This window comes from Silurus aristotelis, assembly GCF_946808225.1.
Source record: "Silurus aristotelis genome assembly, chromosome: 18".
Classification (NCBI taxonomy): Eukaryota; Metazoa; Chordata; class Actinopteri; order Siluriformes; family Siluridae; genus Silurus; species Silurus aristotelis.
Genome location: NC_139591.1, coordinates 2,783,977 through 2,805,087, shown reverse-complemented (window position 1 = coordinate 2,805,087; position 21,111 = coordinate 2,783,977). Strand labels below are relative to the sequence as shown.

The window sequence follows — 21,111 nt, the reverse complement described above, 5'->3', positions numbered from 1 at the left end:
AGAATGCATTCCTGAGATTTGTACTAATTCAGTCAGTGTCTTGTTTTCGGAGCGGTGATGAATCAGAGATGCTAAGTAATCTCTGAGGATTAGAAGAGATGCAAGCCCATCTGCCTCTTGCTTTGTTATCGCCCAGCGCATCCTCATTAGCCTTTCACAGCTCAGGATTACCGAATAACTAATAGAAGCTGCTTTGTTTAATATTAAACCCCGACTGTAACATTCATCCGGGAATGAGATTAGAGAGATAAATCCAGTCTAACCGTGCTGCAGTGGCGGACGAAGTACACAAACCATGCATTTGAGTTAAAGTAGACATGCACTCTGTAAAATATAACTCCAGTAAAATCAAAGTGCTCCATTTAAACCTTTCAGTAAAAGTATTCGCAAATGTACTTATTATATATTATGGCTGTAATGTTCCTATTATCATTTTTGTCACAAGACTCTGCTTTGTGAAAAGACTCGAATGTGACTCTCAGCACACTGATCTATTAGTAGAATGATATTAATGAGTCACTGTATGATATCCATTAAAATTATCATGAGCCCAAAAGCTTCTTTTTCCCCTTTTGATAAAAAAATAAATAAATCACGCAAATAAGGTCACGTGTGTCGTGGCGAGTTCTGGAGTTTCTTCATCATTTATTCCTCTCTAAATGTTCTGCTTGATGTTGAACTGATGCTGAACTGTATGTTGGTGATCAGTAGATACACCAAGCGCCAATCAAAACAAGTTGACTTGCAGTTCCACCAGTTACGGTTTTATCTCCCTAAAAGGAAATACTTCAGTAAAGTACTGATGTGTAAAAAAACTACTTCAGTGCAGTAACGAATAACATTTCCTTCCTTACTGTCCTCCACTGCTCTGGTGTTAATGTGTACGAGACCCCTAACGGGAGCAGCGAAAGAAGAAGACAAACATTGTTATATACACAATACAACTTGCAGTGAAATGTAAAAAGGTTTTGTTCAGACTTGGTATTAAGATCTGTCTCAGGAGATTGGAACCAAAGTGGACAGCATTAAATACATTTCTACTTGGAATCACTATTTTCCCTGAAGCCTGCATTAAAACCTGACGAATTACCAGTGCCACCAGATTTACGTTTTTTTTAATGGAATTGAGCTGCAGATCGATTTCTCATTCCATCATCAACACGAGCTTTGCTTATTATTGCAATATCACCTTCCTCGAGTTTCTTAATACCAAACCAGAAATACGAATATACACCCAATGCATAGAGATCAACCATCGTTTTAGTCATAAAGATCTAATCTGAGGGGGTTGGGTTTTACACATAATTCAACAGTATGTGGTTCATTAACAAGAAATGTGCTCTATTGAAATTGTGGTTATAAATGTAGAGATGCAGTGGCATACAGAAGTGTTTAAAAAGTGTGTGGTTTTTTTAAGTTGGATTGGTGTCCACTACTATTTGTGGGTGTTGGGATGCTTTTTGGTGGATTTGGCAACCTCACTACTAAATAAACAGTGGAGACTCATTGGAGATGCATGAAAATACCAGGTGTGAACAGTTACAGTAGATATAAAGTCTACACAGCTTTTAGTGCAGGTTTTTATGGCGTGTAAATGAAACAATATAAAAGATATCAATATTTGACAGATCTGCAATTATGCACTTGATTTTTCAAGTTTATTCCTTCTTGCAAAAGAAAATGTTCAAAAATGTTGGTCTGATATGCAGTCTTTTTTTTTTTTTCTTTTTTTTGCCAGAATTATGCTCAAAACATTGTACCTTGGTTTTTATCAAACCATAGAATATTTGCTACAAGGATTTGGTTTTTTTGTCTGGCCACCTTAACTTATAGTCCAGACGTCTGAAGATCCTGAGAGCTTGTTGTCAGTTATTCCTGTATACCAGGTTTATTTTATACATCTTTCTTGATTGGTATCATTCAAAACTTGTTTGAAGATAAATCAAAGATGATTTGTTGAAGAATTCAAAGAAACAGTCAGTCTTTATTTGTGTATCCAGGTTAATGTAAATATATATATTTTTTTTTACCTGAAAACATCTGCTTGTATTAAAACATTTATTTTTATGTTGCTATATGAGTTTAAAAGTGGAAAATTACAGGACATGATTTAACTTCTTTTTTTGACCTGTAAAACCTAATTAGTACCAGGTGTTAAAGTTTGACTCGTAAAATAGGACAGTGGGAAGTAAAGGTATAGTTTTTCCACCTCGATCCTGCTCAAGAGACATGTTCAAGATCCTTCGGTCATGAATAAATAAATCAAACGTTTTTTTCGTTTTCAATTTTTGAATGGCGCATCGAGTAATTACAGATACAGCACATGTAGAAGGTCTTATTCGGAGAAGTTGACAGAATCGATTGTAAACTCTATCAAAAATAATAATAATAATAATAATAATAATACAAATAATAATAATAACCCTAATGTAGATTTACTCGGTCAGGTCCTAATGATAGCATCATTCTGAAAGCCTGTTAGGGAGGTTATTAAAAAAAAGCATTAAAAGAAAACGCACTAATTGAAGATAATTGAAGATTCAGCTGCTCGGTGACTGTCTGAGCACAAACCAGTTTAAACCAGTAACTGCTTTTCTGTCAGTGGAACTGTTTTAGAGAAATGTCTTTCAGATGATGATTTTGATGTTGCGTTTAATGTACAAAGCTTCAGATTGGATTTTTTTTTCCAATGGCTCGAGGGTTTTTCTCTGAGCAGATGTTTGGCCCTCGGCTGCTTGTGGCACTATCGGAAAGGAGACATGTCCAAAGTGTGACCGCACCTCTGCCTGTACAACAGCAGGCGAAAGCTGTGACACTCATTATCTTCAGGCTCTTAAGCCTACAGCTGGACAGCTTTGATAAATCGCTTGCTATATTTGCCTTTGCTGTTATTAGGACACAAATCCAGGGAATGTCAGACGGGTTGTCTCGGCGTGTTTGCTGGCCGGCATCTGATTGATGGGCTCAATAAATAAGAAGCGACCTCTAATCGTACATCACCGGGGGGGTGAGGCTTTGGGTCGCGCTGTGTGTTCAGAGGACGTGGCCAATCAGTAAGTGGAGGTGATTTGTCTGAGAGGTGCAGTGGGACAGGGATGGAATCATATCGGATAAAAGTACTCTAGACTTCTAAAGTTTTTTCGCTTTCTGCTGTGTTTGCACTGGTTGCTCTGCTAAATTGAGTTCGCCTTTTTGAATGCAGTTCTGCTTCTGCACAAGTCATGAGGCTCTCATGGAACACGGCTGAATGAAAAGTGGGGTCTTCTAATGACCTTTTCTCGCCAAATGATCCGTCATCTAGCAGACTGAAAACAAAATAGTTTTACTTTAAAGAATCTCCATGCAAATGCGGAGACCTTTTAGAATATGATATTTAGTACAGTGTCCGTGAATAAAGCAGTAATTAGTCTGGAATTTTTCAAAAATTAAGAATTTTTAGGATTTCTGGAAAAGGCCGCATGAATGCAATGTTTTTAACGTCCTAAAGTTCAACAGAAGTGATGTTTCTGATTTTTCTAAAGTTGCAGGAACTTCGCACAGTAATTCATCTAAATGAATAACACCAACTAGAGGCAAAAGTTTGTGGACACCTAGCCGTGATATCCTCATGTGCTTCTTAAACATCCTATTCAGGGGTGTCCAATCTTTTTTTACACGTTTCTTTCCAACCAAGCAAATCCACACCTTTTTAAATAGGATCATTTAAATTTTCTATGATTATCAGGTGTGGCCTCTTGATTGGTTAAATGACAACAAGCACCCACACCGACCCTTTGTGGAAAAGATTAGACAACAATGTTTTAATTCTAGACTTGTTTCCATTTCAGGGTTTCCCTGAGCTCTTAAAACGTCCAAAAAGTCCAAAATCTGAAATTTTGGCCATAAAAGTATAAATTCGCCGATCTTCCAAAGTCCATGTAACGCTATCTCTAATGCCCATTGAAATGCTCCTGCAGAACTTTAAATGCTTTTTGTTCGTTAGTTTTCGTGGTGTTAATACAACTTGCTGTATTCCGACTACAAATGAGACCAACAGCCAATCAGCTTTCTGTATTTGGAGCGAATCCTTTACGGATTGTTCCACAGACGTCAAACAAATTAGATCTTTCGTCTATGGGGAAGTGTTAGTTTAGCGATACTTGGCTTGTAAAAGGAATTGAATTGCTGACAACATATTTGATGTCGAGATACCGATCTTAAATTTCAGTCTTAATAAGTCATTAATTTGACTTTTTTGGAAACCTGCAGAAACCCTGCATTTGCTGTTACAATTAACCAAAGGATTTTCTGTAGAGTACGGATTTGTGTTCACTGTGTCCAATGACGGGAAGTTAAAATGCTACAGCTTGCAAAGGCGGTTTATACAGTTGTTCATCTCCAAGTTTGTGGCAACAGTTTGGGTACAAACCAGTGGTCAGGTGTTGAGTAATTCTACTGTGTAATGTTTTTGTGTGCGTGTGTTTTATTCGATTTTTACCTTCTTTAAAGAATAATAATAGCAGTAGTGGAAATATTCAGCATAGTGATTCTAATGATGGATGAATATTAAATGTTTTAGCAAATGGCCGTGTCCTGTGGGAAAACCCATAATGTTGGCTGTAGAAATCTAAACTTAAACTTTTCTATTGCATTGTGGCAGGCTGATGTGAAAGCGCACTGAATTGTGAGGAATGTAGAGACCGGATTAATTAGTGTGCTATCTGACAAGTTATTGTAACGGTTAAAATCGCTACTTAATGATGTTGAAAGCCACATCGTGAGCACAAAACATATTTCATGCACAGATCGTCCCCGAGCAGCGCCGAAGCACTCGCTCTTACTTACAAACAGATAAATAATCCTGCTTCTTTCCATCACTTCTCGTCTGCTGTGCACAGGGTTGTACATTTGTTATCTTCTATCAAAGAGACTAGCAGACCTATGACACTCCCCTACAGCTCTATTCACATGGACCATTCTTCTTCCCTTTTTTTTGTATTATTCTTTTTCTTCTTTGTCTTTTCCCCCCTTTCTCTTTTTTTCCCCCGTGCAGGTGACTTCTATTCCCTTCTCTCCAAACTCCTAGGGGAGAGGAAGGACATTGTCCATGTGCATAAATATAACCCCACGGAGGCCCATGCGGATCTGGTGGCCGAAATCGATAGCATAATGCAAAAGAAAGACCTGGGCTGGCGCAAACCCAGACTAGGCTACGCACACAGAGACGGTGCAGTTCTGGTGCGGGACAGAGTGCACAAGTTTCACCAGTTAGAGTCCACTGTCAGGCCTCCCGGGACCAAGATTGTACCTGCCAGACTTCCAGGCCCAGGGGTCGCAATGGCCAAAAAACAAGGTGGGTCTTGGTGTCGGTTCACACGAAAAAACAAAAAAAAACAAAAGGATAATCCAGGGCACGGTGTTGTCTCTCTCATTCGCAAGTCCATGTGAATGCTTTACTTTCGACGCCCATGCCTTCCCATCTCATTGCTGTCATTTGTTCTTTGGTTTCAAGGGCAGTGAGGTCACCGTGCAGGTTTGCAATACAGTACGTGGTTCAATATACAGAATAATCCGGGAACAAAAGAGCACGATGACGTTCTTTTGGACCTGCTGTGCCGTGTCTTCGCGTTACAGACATTAATCTTAGTGGGAAATTACTGATGTCGTTCTGTAAAATCTGGGCCATGTGCGCAGGCTTTGTCACGGTTTTTTTTGTTGTTGTTTTTTTTGGAACCCGAAGCGTCTGATCTCTAAGGCTGAAATAGCAATTGCATTGTAATGTCAGGTGGCGCATGTCATTTCTCATTTTCAGCTTCTCAGAGCAGTGTTTTTGTGTCTCTTCTCTCTCTTGCTCTGGTTTTTAGGAGGCCCTTGGATTCTTTTTCTCCATCAGACATTTAGCCTTTTTCAACTCTGTTTTGAAGGCTGTATGTTCAACTTCTTCACTCAGACATCAATATCAGCTGTTCAGTTTTGTCTGCATTTCTTTCCACTCGTACACGATATTTATATATCATTTTCATTTTTTAGGTGCACAGTTCAGGCTCTCGATGTCTGTCACTTGTGTGTCTATTGGATCGCTGTCTAGGTGCCATCGATCAGCCCATAGGGTCAAATCTAGGAGTGGGAGGGAACAAAGAAATGAAACATCACCCAATTACTTGTAATAGTTTTGAGGAGGAGCTGCATTGTTCATTCCAAGTCCATGCTGTGTCATTTCTCTTCCGGTCCACGTTTTGCTTGGAAATCTTCATGAAGGCAGCTTTGTATTGTTTTTGTGCCCTTGACTTTAGCACAGCCGAGAGTAAATCAGACACGTCTGATATAGATCCAGAAGTAAAGGCCGCACCGATACGGATGGCACGCCTTCGTGTTCGTGTAAATTGTTCTGGACAGGACCTCCGAGTTGTTGTAGCTCATCTCTCCTCTAGATGCAGTGCTGCTTGTGTAGCAGTCAAGAAGCATTTGTAAGGGTTTCCTGAAACATGGCTGGATGAGGAGCTCATGTAAACAATATAAAAGATCTTTATACATTTGTAAGACTCCTGTCTTTCTCCTACACCTCTTCTTCAGTACGATCAGCACCATCTTCGCCCCAGACCGAGCACTGCAAATCATGTTTATTGGTGTGCTTATGTCATATGTCATGTTTTTTTCTTTGCCAAGCAAAAAAGTCTCATCAGACACATCAGAGCATCTTCACATCATTTGTGTGTGTGTGTGTGTGTGTGTGTGTGTGTGTGTGTATAAGTGTCTCGGCAAAACACCGTGTTTATTAATCATGAAGCTGGTTTGGAATAGGTATTGTTATTGTGTTTGGCCCGCAGTGATTTCACACTCCATTACTGTTTCATGCCTTTCATAGCAATATAAAGCCATTGGGTAGCCAGAAGTAGTGCAGTACAGGGAAATGGCCTCTAATGAAATATCTCAGATATTTCTGCCCTTTTGAACTGAAATTTCTTGTGTAATTCTTTTGTCAATAACATCGACCATCTTTGTTTTAGTTTTTTTGGTACAGTCCGTATTTCAGTTATTGTGCATTTTCTTTTAACCTCTGATATTTTTATTTCCGTTTGTTTGTCTATGCAAAGTCGTGTTATATGACCATATCATCGAGTTGTATTTTTACATTTCTTTCTTTATTTTTCCAATTTAACAACCAGGACTTATAATTTTTTTGTAGTAAACATCGGAAATATGACAAGAATTACAAAAAAAAATTGCACTTTGCTTATATACGAGATACAGTATACAGTTACGATTATTTGACTCACGACTTACCATGATGATAGCGATACGACAAAATTGTAAAGAATTTACTTTGAGTTTTACACGGCAGGCGAACCTATGCTCCGCCCTCCGCTCACGAAACCAGCGCTCGTCCATGCGCTCGCTGCATATACTTATATACAGTATAGTTTATACAGTATGGTACTGTAAATTGCTTTGTTTTGCTGAATCATGTACTGTGATTTGTTAAATTATTAACTACGATTTACTTGTATGATTTACTACGATACTATATAAAATTTCCTGCGTAGATTAGGCCATGTCTTGACTTCGGGGAACTACCTCTTTTTAACATGCTATCAATGTTTCCAAAAACGGGAAGGAAAATTTGTGATTGTACATTAGAAGCCCTGGATGCTCAAATGTGTATGAAAGAAGAAAGAAAACAATTAAATTAGCAGCTAATCCCTCAGCAGACCTCAATAGTGTAAATGTGGCGAAGCCTCATAAAGACGCTTAGTCCTTCATTTAAATCCGATGCCTGATGCATCTCCATTGCTCTCTCGGGCTGGATGACTGCCTGCCATCCAGCAAACACTACCAGACCTATAACGACACACCAGCCGCTTTGATTTTCATACACACTGGATCAGACCCAAGTTAACAGATTGCCGGATTGCATTACAGCGTTAAATGAAGCTTGAGAGACAAACAGCACAGCTCTGTGTTCAGATCAGGCAGTCAGCTGCGTTCTTCTCTGTTACGTTACACCATTGTGATTACGCTGTCATATGCTGGCGTCTAGTTTGTTTGATCGTGACGGGGTTTAGTTTAAGGTTGCTCCTGTGTGTGTGGCTGTTTAGGGACTCATCTGGAGGAGGTGAGCGGATGGCCGGAGGTGACGCTGCAGCTGGGTCAGGTGTCCGGTCTGGCTCTGGACTCTGATGAGAACCTGGTTATCTTCCACAGAGGAGATCACAGATGGGGAGTCAAGTAAGTAATGAAACCTACACAGTGACTCGCATTCACACTGTCCAGAAGGGCTTGATTTGAACCGCCGCCCACTTGCCTGAAACGTGTTGCTGCAGGGTAACTGTTAATGTACAAGCCATTTTAGCAGGACACATTATGGTGTTTTTTTAGTTAGAAAACAAAATATGGGCATCATATAGTGTTTATAGAGCATGTCGTCTGTCTGCTCAGGCTCAGGCATTATCTTTATCCATTCTTTACTGCATACGCAGCAACTGCCTGCTTATGCGAAAAGGCATAGAGTCATGTACTGTGTGGATCGAATGTATGCAAACAGCAGAACAGAAACACTGTTTCTTAGATACCTTCCTCTTCATTTCTAATAGACGTATACATGTATCTGTGATTGCCTTACATATCCCTTAATCCTGTGTGTTATTGGAAGTAGCAGCCAGTTTATAAAAACGGTAAAAGAAAACAATGCTGTTAGTGCAGTTTATACATTTATAACCTTTATAACATAACAGTTATAGTAAGAACGTCCCAGAAATAAGTTAGTTCCTGATATCACTTATAGATGTCGACCAACAGACTGACAGGAACTGTCAGCTATCGACAGAAATTCATACAGATAGTTTTTCCGGGTTGCGGCTCAGCAGGTCCGTTGTCATTGCGAGAGCGGCCTCTAGAAACGACGTGTTGTTTGGTTTTTACACGAGAGATGGCCCGCTGCATGGAGAGCACTATATTATATTTAGGGAATAAACTATATTGGGGGGGAAAAAAGTTTATTTTGTATTATTTATTTAATATAGACTGATCAGAAGCTATTGAGAATTCAAACACAGTGATTTAATTAGGATTTTTTTTTTTTTTGGTGAAAAATGCTAACATTTTCCTGGAGTTATTTGTAAGTAATTCAGATTCTGTCATGTCTCACTGGACACTAAATGGTGCAGGGACTGGAAAACACTGCTAGACATTTCTATTTGCTTTACTAAACTTTAACATTTTAGCCATACATTTTTGATTGGCTTTATGAAAGTCAATAACGTCTCTAGATTTCTTTGATCGTTATATATTCAAACTGTAGACCACGGATGCCCAAACTAGAGCTTTTTTTTATTTGGCCCATTACACCATATATGAGAAGAAGAAAGAAAAATGTGTTTGGAAAAACTTGAATCAGCTTCAATGTCTGATTAGAGGTCACTGAACAGCTGTATAAAATATTGAACTCTATTGTACGATAAATTGGATTGTTTCTCATTGTACTATTGGTTTCACTGAACTAGAACTTTCTAAATGAAACTGCATTTATTTATTGAATTTTAAATTGTGAAGTCATGAATGAGGGGAATCCTGGCAGCTTTCGTTATGTTTGGTATGATGCAACATTTACTTTTGGCCCACGGCCCTCAGTCAAGTTAGATTTTTATCCCTTCATGGCAAAAAGATGAAGCATATTCGCTCTTGGCATCCAGCTTGAAAACGCAGATGATTGAAGCGTTCTCAAATCAATTAAACAAAAAAAAAAAAAAAAAACAGGACATTCGTGCAAAGCTGCGATGAAGTCATTACCGCCTACTGTGTACAAAGTCATTGTGAGAATATTTACTCTGAGGCCATTTGCAATGTGTGAGGGACAAACAGAGGTGCTGTTTTGTTCCTGCGGTCGTTAAAGTTACTCAAGGACCGTCTCCATGACTAAGGTGTCATTAGGCCAACGCCAGCTCTAGTCATGTCTGACTGGCTAATCCACAAAGCTGTACTGGAATCCGTAAACATTCGGAGCGAGGGATGAATAGAGGCTTATGCACATTCATAATCTTCTCATTATTTAGCTGGGCGTGTCTCCGTCGAGTGCTTCTTCAACAGTTTACACAATCCGTATTTTATTGGTATCCGATGTTATTTAAACACAGCACTGCAAATCCTTTCGTAATCGTAGCATGCAGTAAAGACCGTCGTTGCTTTTTTTTAATTAAAGACATTGTTGCCATTTCTTATTAATAATTGAATGTAATTTTTCTTGACAGTGATTTAATTCTTATTTGTTAAAGAACTTGGCATGAAAGAGCGCTATATTATATGACGAGACCCTCTAGAGGTGAATCACTGATATTACATGCTATTTGTTTTTACACGTGAGACTGCAGGCTGTGAGAAGAGCGCTATATTATATTACGAGAGCACCCTCTAGAGGTAAATCACTGACACTACATGCTATTTGTTTTTACACGTGAGACTGCAGGCTGCACGAAGAGCGCTATATTATATGACGAGACCCTCTAGAGGTGAATCACTGATATTACATGCTTTTTGTTTTTACACGTGAGACTGCAGGCTGCACGAAGTGGCCCTCACAGAAAACAGTTTGAAGACCCCTGTCTTAAATAGTGTAATTCCCTCTGTGAAACAACACACCGCCATACTGATTGTGTTTAGTGTTTTTTAATTGTGTATCATTTTATTCCTACACAAAAATAGTAAAATTGCATAATCGCCATTTGAATCAATTTAAAGTATTTCAACTTTTTCTATAAGAATGAAATACAAAATGTGTTAAATTCAACAGTTTAATAATCCAAAAAAAACCATCAAATGCTGAGCTTCACTCTTTTATCTTTTCTGGTTAGACTTGCAGGTACGTCCTATTATCCATTTCATTTCCCAGTTCTATCCACTTATTCAGTGCACACTGGCTGAACAACAGCAGGGAAGAAATGCTGACCACAGCTACAAGCCTGAACTCTGAGAGCTCATTAATTACCCTGTTTATCCGACCCTGATCATTTCCACAGAGCCCCAGCGTTTAAAGCAGTACTGCGTCGCCTGTGGATAAGGGATAAGGAGCCATTTTGGTTACAGAATTGTTGCACAGTCTGAGCTGCCATGGCCTCTGTGCTCCAGGGTCAACCCTGCTGTCTATCTTCTGACCAGCCGAGAGAGATGGAGAGTTTATATGGATGGAAATGATTGGAAAATGGTGAAGAGAAATGCAAGAGAATGGAATTAATGAGCTGGGTCTCGAGGTGGGTGAAGGGCTGCCCTGTTAAATCCATTCATCCTCTGCCCTGAGCCACAGCATATCTTGTTTCAGGCTTAGGCTTAAATTTATCATCGGGTGAAGAGCAGGCATGGAGGATTCCCTGCAGAAATACAGAACAGAGCCTGCTTTTGTTGTCTACGGAAGACAATTAGATAAAGGGGCGATGGCGCGTCTGTTCCTGGCTGAGATGTTTGGCAGGAATATTTGTTATGCATAACAGGTTACATTAGGAAAGTCTGCAGGGAGGTTACAATGGAGAGAGATTCTGATGGATCAAACACACATTCTGTATGCATGAAGATACAGATGAGATTGTTATTATAGATCCTGTAGGCTCTCTATCTCTCCCTCTCTCTCTCTCTCTCTCTCTCTCTCTCTCTCTCTCTCTCTCTCTCTCTTTCTCCACTGCCCGAATTTTACTTATTTAATTTACACCCATGAAATAAAAGCCGTCTCTTTCGCATTGGATATAAACCTGGAATATATTTCCGTGTTTCTTTTCCTTTTATGGTGTTTTATTATTTATTTTTTTTATTAATGGTTTCAACAGAAGCACTGATAACCCGCTTTTCTTTTTGCAGCTCTTTTAACAATGGTGCCATATACCAGCAGAAGTCTCTTGGCCCCATTCAACAGTCCACCATCTTGGTGGTGGATCCAGTTAAAGGCAGTGTGCTCAAGGCCTCAGGGAGAAACATGTAAGCGCTGATGTTTTGTCCATCGGCTGATTCATTTTGTGTTGGGTTTTCATTGCGTTGCTAATGCGTTTGTCTCGTTTTGTCTCGTCAGGTTTTATATGCCGCATGGTATCACAACCGATAAGGACAATAATTATTGGGTGACAGATGTAGCTCTTCATCAGGTAAAAGCTTTCAGTGAGCTGAGATGTCTTTGTCCTATCTCTAAATTAGCTTGCTTTGTCTTTGTGATTCAGCACAATCGTAGATTTGACTTTGTGAAACCTGTAGAAAGCGTGATTATAGTCTTATACGCTATATGAACAAAAGTTTGTGGGAACCTGACAATTGTATGTAAATATGTATGTATTGTATTTGCTTTTAAAAACATCCCCTCCCACATTTACTCCTTATTTGCTGTTATAATAAGATCCACACTTCTGGGAAGATGTTTTACTAGATTTTATGGTGGTTTTGTGCTCATTCAGACGCACGGGTGTTGGTACTGTAAGTCAGGTACTGATGTAGGTGAGAAGGTGAGGAGGCCTGGGGTGCAGTCAGCATTCACATTTAACCTAAAGGTGCTCAACGGATTTTAGTGCACTAAAGCAGGAGATCTTCCACTTTTATCTCAGATGACTCGTGTTGTTTCAGAAGTTTTGAGTCCTAAACTATCTGTTGTTCCGATTGCGTGCTGCCGCAGGTGTTCAAACTGAGCAGCGATGGGAAAGAGAAGCCGCTGCTGGTTCTGGGGGAGGCTTTTGTGCCGGGTTCTGACAAGAGCCATTTCTGCCAGCCTACTGATGTCGCCGTGGACCCGGACACCGGGAACATCTACGTGTCTGACGGCTACTGCAATACCAGGATCCTCACATTCTCGCCAGAGGGCAAATATCTGTCCCACTGGGGTGCAGGTACACACCTGTCCGTTTAAACACTGTTATTATTGTCGTGTGTAGCTTATCATTACAAGTAGGGGTGTGCGATGTTCACCATAAAAATTATGCCTAAATATTTATTTACAATCAGACAATATTTTGCTGAGTTTGCTATTGTACCTTGGAGAGCTGAATTTTTATATATATATATATATATATATATATATATATATATATATATATATATATATATATATATATATATATATTTATTTATTTATTTATTTATTTATTTATTTATTTTTCAGATTCGTGTTCGGTTCACAGCAGTGACAAAATCTTTTTCAATAAGTTTAATAGATTTTTGCTTTTTCAGCATGTTTTACCTTTAAAGCCATTTAAAGATGATTCACACATTTTGAAAAAAATGGCGTTATGAAGGTCAAAAATGAAATCAGGTTTACAAAATTTTATCTTTGCACTATTAAAACCGCCGGTAAGCAACATTACTGTTAATAAGCGAGTCATTACGATTGAATGAATCACTCGTTTAAACGATTCGGTTCAATCCAATTGACTCACCTACTCAATTGCTCAGAGACGCGAAACATCGCTGTGGTGTAAAACAGGCAATTTGGTGTCTCAAACGCAAATCTCTTAATCTTATATTATATTATAATAATCTAATACATATATATTATACACCATTATTTACAAGCGTTATGTACCTTTTATATGATACAAAATTAAAGTCATAACGATTGACATACAGTAGGTGGTGTAATATTGCAGTATTGCACATCATTATCTCAGCAACACTATTTCCTGCTTATCGATGGCTGTATGTTTTGTTTTTCTCCCGCATGCCGCTGCAGGTTCACTGGACCGGCGGAGGCGTGTGCCATTCCAGATCCCCCACAGCTTGGCGTTTGCGGCGGATAAACGCGAGCTCCTGGTTGCCGATCGGGAGAACGGGCGTGTGCAATGCTTCATGGCCGACACGGGCGAGTTTGTGAAGGAAATCAAGAAAGACGAGTTTGGAGGGGAAGTGTTCGCTGTCTCCTACTCACCCACACAAGGTAATCATGAAATTTATTAGCATCCACTCTCATCCAGGCTGTAGTGGACGAATTACACAAACCATGTAGTTGAGTTGAAGTAGAGAATCACTAGGCATCTACTCCAGTAAAAGTGTCCCGTTAATCTTCTACTTAGGTAAAAGTATAAAAGTTTTTGCCTTCAAATGTATTCAAAGTACTGATTTATTACGGCTGTAATGTTCTTATTATAATTTTTATCACAAGATTCTTTACTTAATCAACTCAGTTGATGTGAAAAGACTCGAATGTGACTCTCAGCACACTGATCTATTAATAGAATGATATTAATGACTCAAACGCTGATTGATTTCTATTAAAATGATCATGAACCCAAAACCTTCTTTTCAACTACTTAAAAAAAAATCGTGTAAATGAGGTGGCGAGTTCGAGTCTGGAGTTTCTTCATCATTTATTCCTCTCTAAATGTTCTGCTTGCTGTTGAACTGATGCTGAACGCTGATTGGTGGCTTACTGCGTGTTTGACAAATTACGTTTGCATTCACTCACGAATAAAAAGGAAGATATTTGACTTTGTAATGTAGCGAAGTTGAAGTAAAAAATCTCCCCAGTCCACCAGTGCATCCAGGACACTGTGCTGTAGGGAGCTGGTGTGGGCTTTAGGATGAGTTATCACGACAGAATGAGTGCCTGGTCTGAATCACCTGCTATAAATAAACAGGGATGCACTGAACTTACACAGAGTTTTAGGTTCGAACTGAAATTGGCCTGCAGTGTTGCCCCTCCAGATCTACAGTGTTTTTTTTTTTCACAATGGACATTGTCTCCATGCAGCTTTACCGAATGTAGGAACAAAAATATAAATATAAGTGAATGATGTGTATTGATCCTCCATGAGCAGCTTGGGCCAAACGTGGCACGAATAAACCCCCTTAGATGGTAGGAGAAGTAGGTGAGTGGGATTTTAACAAACTCATGTTTACTAATTGAAATCCTGATTTTACTCAGTGTACAAAAGGAGGGATTTCAGCAGAACTGCTTCAAATACACATTCATCATTAGTCACTATAAGGGCTGTCAATCAATTCAAATATTTAATTGCTATTTAATTTGTGAATAATCTCAACTTAATCACACATTTTTCTTTTCTAAATGTAGCTTAAATTATTACTTTTTTAATAACTTTTTTTTTAAATACACCTACAGATATTATAGATTTATTAATTTCACTCTAAATCTTTCTTTTTGCAATGAATTATTTTACATTTTTATTATTATTTGACACTCCGGAAACTTTTAATATTCATTTCTCCTGACATATCATGTTTCTCTAGTTGTGTTCATCTTTTTTAGTGTTTTTTTTTTTTTTTTTTTTTGCTAAATACGGTACGTGGCTCCTTTAACAATCATGTTCCTGTTCCGGTGGTTTTCCCTCAGCTCACAGTAATTGCGAAAGGAAACACTGCCTTGTTTAGTGATTACAAATAATTTTTCAGTGGCGTTAGTATTTTTTTTTGGTATATATCTGTGTAAAGGGAGGACAGTGTGAATAAATGTGTGCTGAGTCAGCATAAATGCAGTGGGGAATACATCACGTCGGTAATGAAAGGTGTTATTTTATTTTATTAACTAGATATAAACTGCAACATGAAGCAAAATGTTAAATAAAAAAGGGCAAAGGGACTTTATTATATTATTGAGGTTTAATTAAGTGAAGATTAGTCAGGATTGAAAACGTATACCAGGATAAGAATGATACAGAGATCGCTGATATTGGTTTTGGAAATGAACTCTATAAATGCATCTCTGTAAATACAACAAGCGTAGGAAGAAAAATAGCTGCACTTTGACCAGGCAGTTTAGTTCTGCTTACTTAAAGTGGATTATTAAAATTTTAAAGCCACTGAATTACAAAGCATAAATCACTGCCATTTTAAAGCCATTGCATAACGGAGCATATTGTTCCGACCTCAAAGGGTTCAGAGAAAACAATATGAGGCTATGAATAAAACAACCGCCCCAGATGAAACACAAATCCCACGTGGAATTCTATTATTTATTTTCCTCACTCGAGTCTCGTGTCAACTTTGAAGGAAATCATATTTAGGTTTAAAATGAGATTAATGGCACTGGCTTCAGGGTGAGCTGTGGGTAAAACAAGCTGGAAAATAAACCACCCTGTCAAAGGAAGAAAACACAGGCAGCCAACCAAACATCCAAACAAAAAATAATTGTATATACAGTATGTATGTATATATATATGTGTGTGTGTGTGTGTGTGTGTGTGTGTGTGTGTGTGTGTGTGTGTGTGTGTGTGTGTATAAAGACCCTATTTCTATTGTTAAGAAATTATTTACGAACCAGGACAGATTGATAGAGGAAGGATTGTATGTATAAGGATTGTATTCTAGAGACCTAAAGCAATCTTGGCCTTTTTGAGCATCGATTCTCATAAAATATTGATACCAAAAGTTCATTTTCTCAAATGCTATTGTTTATTGAAAATGAATATCTGTAAAAATCTCATATATACACTCATTCACTGAAATTGTGATTAATTCCAAAAGGATGTACAATATTCAGTAGTGTGTGTGTGTGTGTGTGTGTGTGTGTGTGTGTGTGTGTGTGTGTGTGTGTGTGTGTGTGTGTGTGTAGGGAGGACCAAACAGGAACAGAAGTTTTTTTTTCTTGGTGCCAAATCAAAATGCCACATAATGACTTCAACCATAATCACTAATATTAAAGGGATTTGTGTGGCAGTCTGGAAAATTGCATCAGATGCCACTGTGGCTGTTGTCAAATCAAATTAGGTTGAAAAATACGTTTAATTGGGGACAGCCAGGTGTAAATATTAAACATTTATATTACAGGTCCGATGATTTTACTGATACCGATAGCTAGGTGGGATCGTACTTGCTGATAACCGATTTTATAACCGATAGTTTTTAAACTGGATTCTGAATTAAGAAAACCAAAAATCACGACACTTAACATAAACTTTATACATTTTTTTATGTAATTAATTGTAATTAATAAATACAACAGCGCTCTTTATGCAGCGCACGGTCCCACATGTAAAAACAGAACATGGCATCAGTGATTCACCTCTAGAGGCCGCTCTCTTTATGAGAGATTGATTATTTTCGTCATCGTTTGCCGATTAATCGCAAAATCCGATTCTGACCTTTAATTTTAAATCCGCGGGTAAAAACACAGCACCACATCAAAGTTAAGACCTTCACCTTCAGGACACCTTTTAACCTCATTGAAACAAATGACTAGATGACACTTAAAAATAATTAAATGTTGTAAAAATTTGCAGCATCAAGGATTGAAATGAAATTCAACTGTTTTGCATATAAACATCATTAAAACCCTGAGACACTACACACCCGTGTGTCTGTTCCACTCCACTGGATCCTCATTGTTTGAATATGCATGGTTGATTTGATCGGCCAGCCTCTTCGGCAGCGCCTTTGATGTTTAACGTACAAGCCGGATCAATATTTATGTGGGACTGTTTCTCAGACGGCGTGCCTCTCATGCTAATGTGCTGTTTCAGGTGGCCTGATCTATGTGGTGAACGGAGAATCAGCGTACGGTCAGTCCGCCCCGCTGCGAGGCTTCGTGCTCAATTATTCAACCAAGGAGATCCTGGATGTCTTCGCGCCAGACACGCAGGTGCTTTTACACCCACACACACACACACACACACACACACACACACGGGTTTACAGACATGACCGCAACTCCATCTTCCATAAGAGATCCTTCTCCCCTATCCAAAGCATCACATAATTTTGGCCAAATGTATTAATTAATGGGATGCAAAATTTCTGGAACTTTCAAGACTGCCAACGTTCCATGGGTATATGTAGGAATTAACAGGAATAAATGGGAATAAACTGGGAATTTACAAAATTGCAGCTGAGCCTATAACAGGGAAAGCTACCAGACAACAAAATTATTAAATAATAATAATAATAATAATTATTATTATTATTATATAACTAATTATTAATAATTCTCAATGGCATTTTTTTAATCTGTATTAGTTGGCGTGCATGTCAGTTTATGACCAAACAAAATTTTTATAATTATGTTTGTGTATGATACAGTTTATATACAATTCCCCAAATTTCTAATTAATTCCCATAAATTCCCGGTAAGTTTCTAACTTGGAATATTTCCAAAATTCCCCAGATGAAGTTCCGATAAAGTTTCCAGAAAGTTTTTTTGGAACTTTACAGGAAATTTTCAGCCCCTTTTGCAACCCCAATTAAATAAACCTGATTTTCGACCCAGAAAAGCACATGGTTGGGATGTGAGGGATCCAGGGTGATTTTCTGAGCCCTTTTTCTCACTCTGGATGTGTACAGTTCCTGGGGCAGGAGAGCACCAATAATCCTTTCATCCTTTCAAACCTCCCTCTGTAGTCTTCTGATGTCTGAATGCTAATCAGTCTCGCAGTTAACTAATCTGACTGCTATTTTATTGAGTTATTATTAATATTATGATAAAGATGGAAATAAACACAAGAGGAACTGCAAGTGAGATTTGTCTTTATCCAGCCACAGTTAAATCGTGATGTCACATACACGTGAATGTCCCGAAAAAAACATCCTCACAAATTTTTTGTTCAATAATACTGCAGTGTTGGTAATAAAATATTTTCAGTCCGACATGTTGTAAATCCGCTCACTACCAAGATAGATTTGGCTTCCATCTGAGTTTTGTTCTCTATAGTTTTTCTGAAAATATTTTTCAACTTTGAAAGCACTAAAAGAGCATCATTTATTCTGGATTTCATTCATCTTGTACTGATTAACACAGGATCACATTTCAAACATGTCCTGATTAAAAGAAAAATAAAATCATGTGAATTCAGATCAGATTTATAATCCAGATATTGATTAGTCTGAAAGCTTGACTGATTGATCGGTTCAAAGTAAATCCATTTTCCAATCCTATTCGGATTGATGTTGACGAAGGATTCCCGTTCTGGCCAAACAAACATTCTGAAGTGCAAAAGCACTTTGAGTGTATAATGTAGCATAATTCAAGCGATATCCATTACGAGAGAATCAGAACAGAGTTAGAAGGAGATGAATGTCAGATTAAGAAACAAATTGAATTCTATACAAAGCAATTCTAAGGCATCAGTTTCAACTGCACTTTACTTGTTCAGAGCGCTCAGTGATTTTACACCGCCAGCACATTTTCATGGTAAATGCTGCCATGTTTCATAGTTTCATATTTCAACATTCACAGGTAATGTTGATCATTCGAGAAACAGGTTTACAGCAGGCTAGGGTAGATTAGATAAGTCAAAAATAGGCTTTACAGTATATATATACGTTATGGATCGGACCACACGTGTCCCCACACACATCAATGATCCTCGTCCGACCACGACCCTGTCCCCGGTTCACCACTGTTCCTTCCTTGGAGCACTTTTGATAGATTCTGACCACTGCAGAACAGGAACATCCCACAAGAGCTGCCGTTTTGGAGACGCTCTGACTCAGACGTCTAGACGTCACAGTTTGTCAAAATCGCTCAAATCCTTACGCCCATTTTTCCTGCTTCTAACATCAACTTTGAGGATAAAATGTGCCTAATAAATAAATCCACCTACTAACAGGTGCCATGATGAAGAGATCATCAGTGTTCTTCACTTCATCGCTCATAATATATATATTCTCTTATAAAAACTTATAGAAAACATCACAATATCAGCAGTTACTGTACAGGCACCACAGAAATCTTTGTCCTGCATCCACCACACAAGATTCCATGTTGTTACTATTGAAACAGTAACTCATTCGAGCGATTGCTTTAAACCTGTGATTCGCTTTATAGGCTACACAGTTCTAACTATCAGAGCTGATATTACAGAAACGTCATAAATGCTTTCTGGTGAATCCCTTTTATTCACTGTTCATTTCTGTTTTTGGTTTAGAAATTCAAAATGCCTCACGACATCGTCGTCGCAAAGGACGGAAGCGTCTTCGTCGGGGACGCCGCCTCAGACTCCGTCATAAAGTTCCTCCCATCGGAAAGTACGTTCGGAGATTTTCTCTGTTTTCTTTTTTATTATAAATCATAATAATATACTTTCAGTAAAAGGTCTAAAAAGCAGAGGTGCGACATTTTTTCGAAGCTTTCGATTAATCTCACTGGTTCATTAAGTTCATTAGGGGAAATGATTATAATAATTTCTCTTTTAATATTCCGACTTTGCAGAAATGTCTCTAAAATTATAAGCACTTGACTCCCATAGGACGTCTGGTCTCAGTGAACAGTGACTTTGGACTGATGAACACACCTTATAGACTCTCATGTCTACTCATTTTGCCTTCTACTTTATAATGTATTTGACAGCTTGATGTGAAGGTCCTCTGCTGAGATCCGGGTGTTTTTCATCCTCGTGCGTCAGTTATCTGTTCTTCCATTCCCTTTTTTTTTCGTTTGCTTTTGTTAAATGATGCAGCAAGGACATGGCTGCACATTGAAAAGATCCTGAACACAGGCTTGAGATGACTCATAGCAGGATCGCTTCTTTTTTTTTTTTTAAGCATTACACAAGGCGAAAAACCCATCAGACCCATACAACTTTTTTTTTTTTTTTGATAGACGGTGGCGTAATGGGCAGCTATTAAACGTTGATTAGAAAGACGAGTTAACTATAAAGAAAATTATCCTTATTCTGCTTTAATCTTTACAGAAGCAGAGCACCGTTCTGTAAAAAAAGGAGGAATCGAGGTGCAGGAAATTGAAGGTACGTGTTCTTTTTTGTATACACCTTAGTCTGAATGTCTGCTCCTGACCCTCCATTTGCCTTATTTGCTTCCTTCGTGTTGTTTTGGTTTCTATTTCCTATTTCAGGGTCTTTCAGGTCATGCGTAAAGCAACAAAGAAAAGTTGTCGAGCGAACTGACATTTATAGGCTGTCATTTATAGGCTGTTGCAAACACAGAAAGGTCACTTGTAATTCACAGGGGACGGAACCCGGTCTGTATGAGGCTCCAGAACAGATATTTGCCTAATGATTACACAAACCTGGTTACTTGAGGTACAAAGCAGCCTTTTTTTCCGCTGTAATCAAGTAGAGGATTGTACTTTTTACCCTCTAATTAGATTTAATAGACAGCCATTGAGGTCGGTCCCCTTTTCTACAAAACTACTTCATCAATTGTAGCGTTATAATTGACTTTTTTTCCAACATAATACTTTTCATATCGAAAGCCACTCAGATTTAA

General features: G+C 38.4%; 1 protein-coding gene across 4 annotated transcripts in view; it reads left to right on the top strand.

The window, feature by feature from the left end:
• Window positions 1–21,111, top strand: part of pam (peptidylglycine alpha-amidating monooxygenase) — a 65,835-nt gene that overhangs the window by 39,604 nt on the left and 5,120 nt on the right. For 2 of the 4 annotated variants that reach the window (XM_083568110.1, XM_083568109.1), the window contains exons 15-23: window positions 5,033–5,332; window positions 8,076–8,205; window positions 11,818–11,934; window positions 12,026–12,098; window positions 12,617–12,827; window positions 13,667–13,870; window positions 17,412–17,530; window positions 19,812–19,911; window positions 20,577–20,630. In XM_083568110.1, coding sequence (XP_083424236.1) covers window positions 5,033–5,332; window positions 8,076–8,205; window positions 11,818–11,934; window positions 12,026–12,098; window positions 12,617–12,827; window positions 13,667–13,870; window positions 17,412–17,530; window positions 19,812–19,911; window positions 20,577–20,630 — 1,308 coding nt within the window. The remainder of the gene's footprint in view (window positions 1–5,032; window positions 5,333–8,075; window positions 8,206–11,817; window positions 11,935–12,025; window positions 12,099–12,616; window positions 12,828–13,666; window positions 13,871–17,411; window positions 17,531–19,811; window positions 19,912–20,576; window positions 20,631–21,111) is intronic. The other 2 variants (XM_083568111.1, XM_083568112.1) reach the window with 1 other exon arrangement.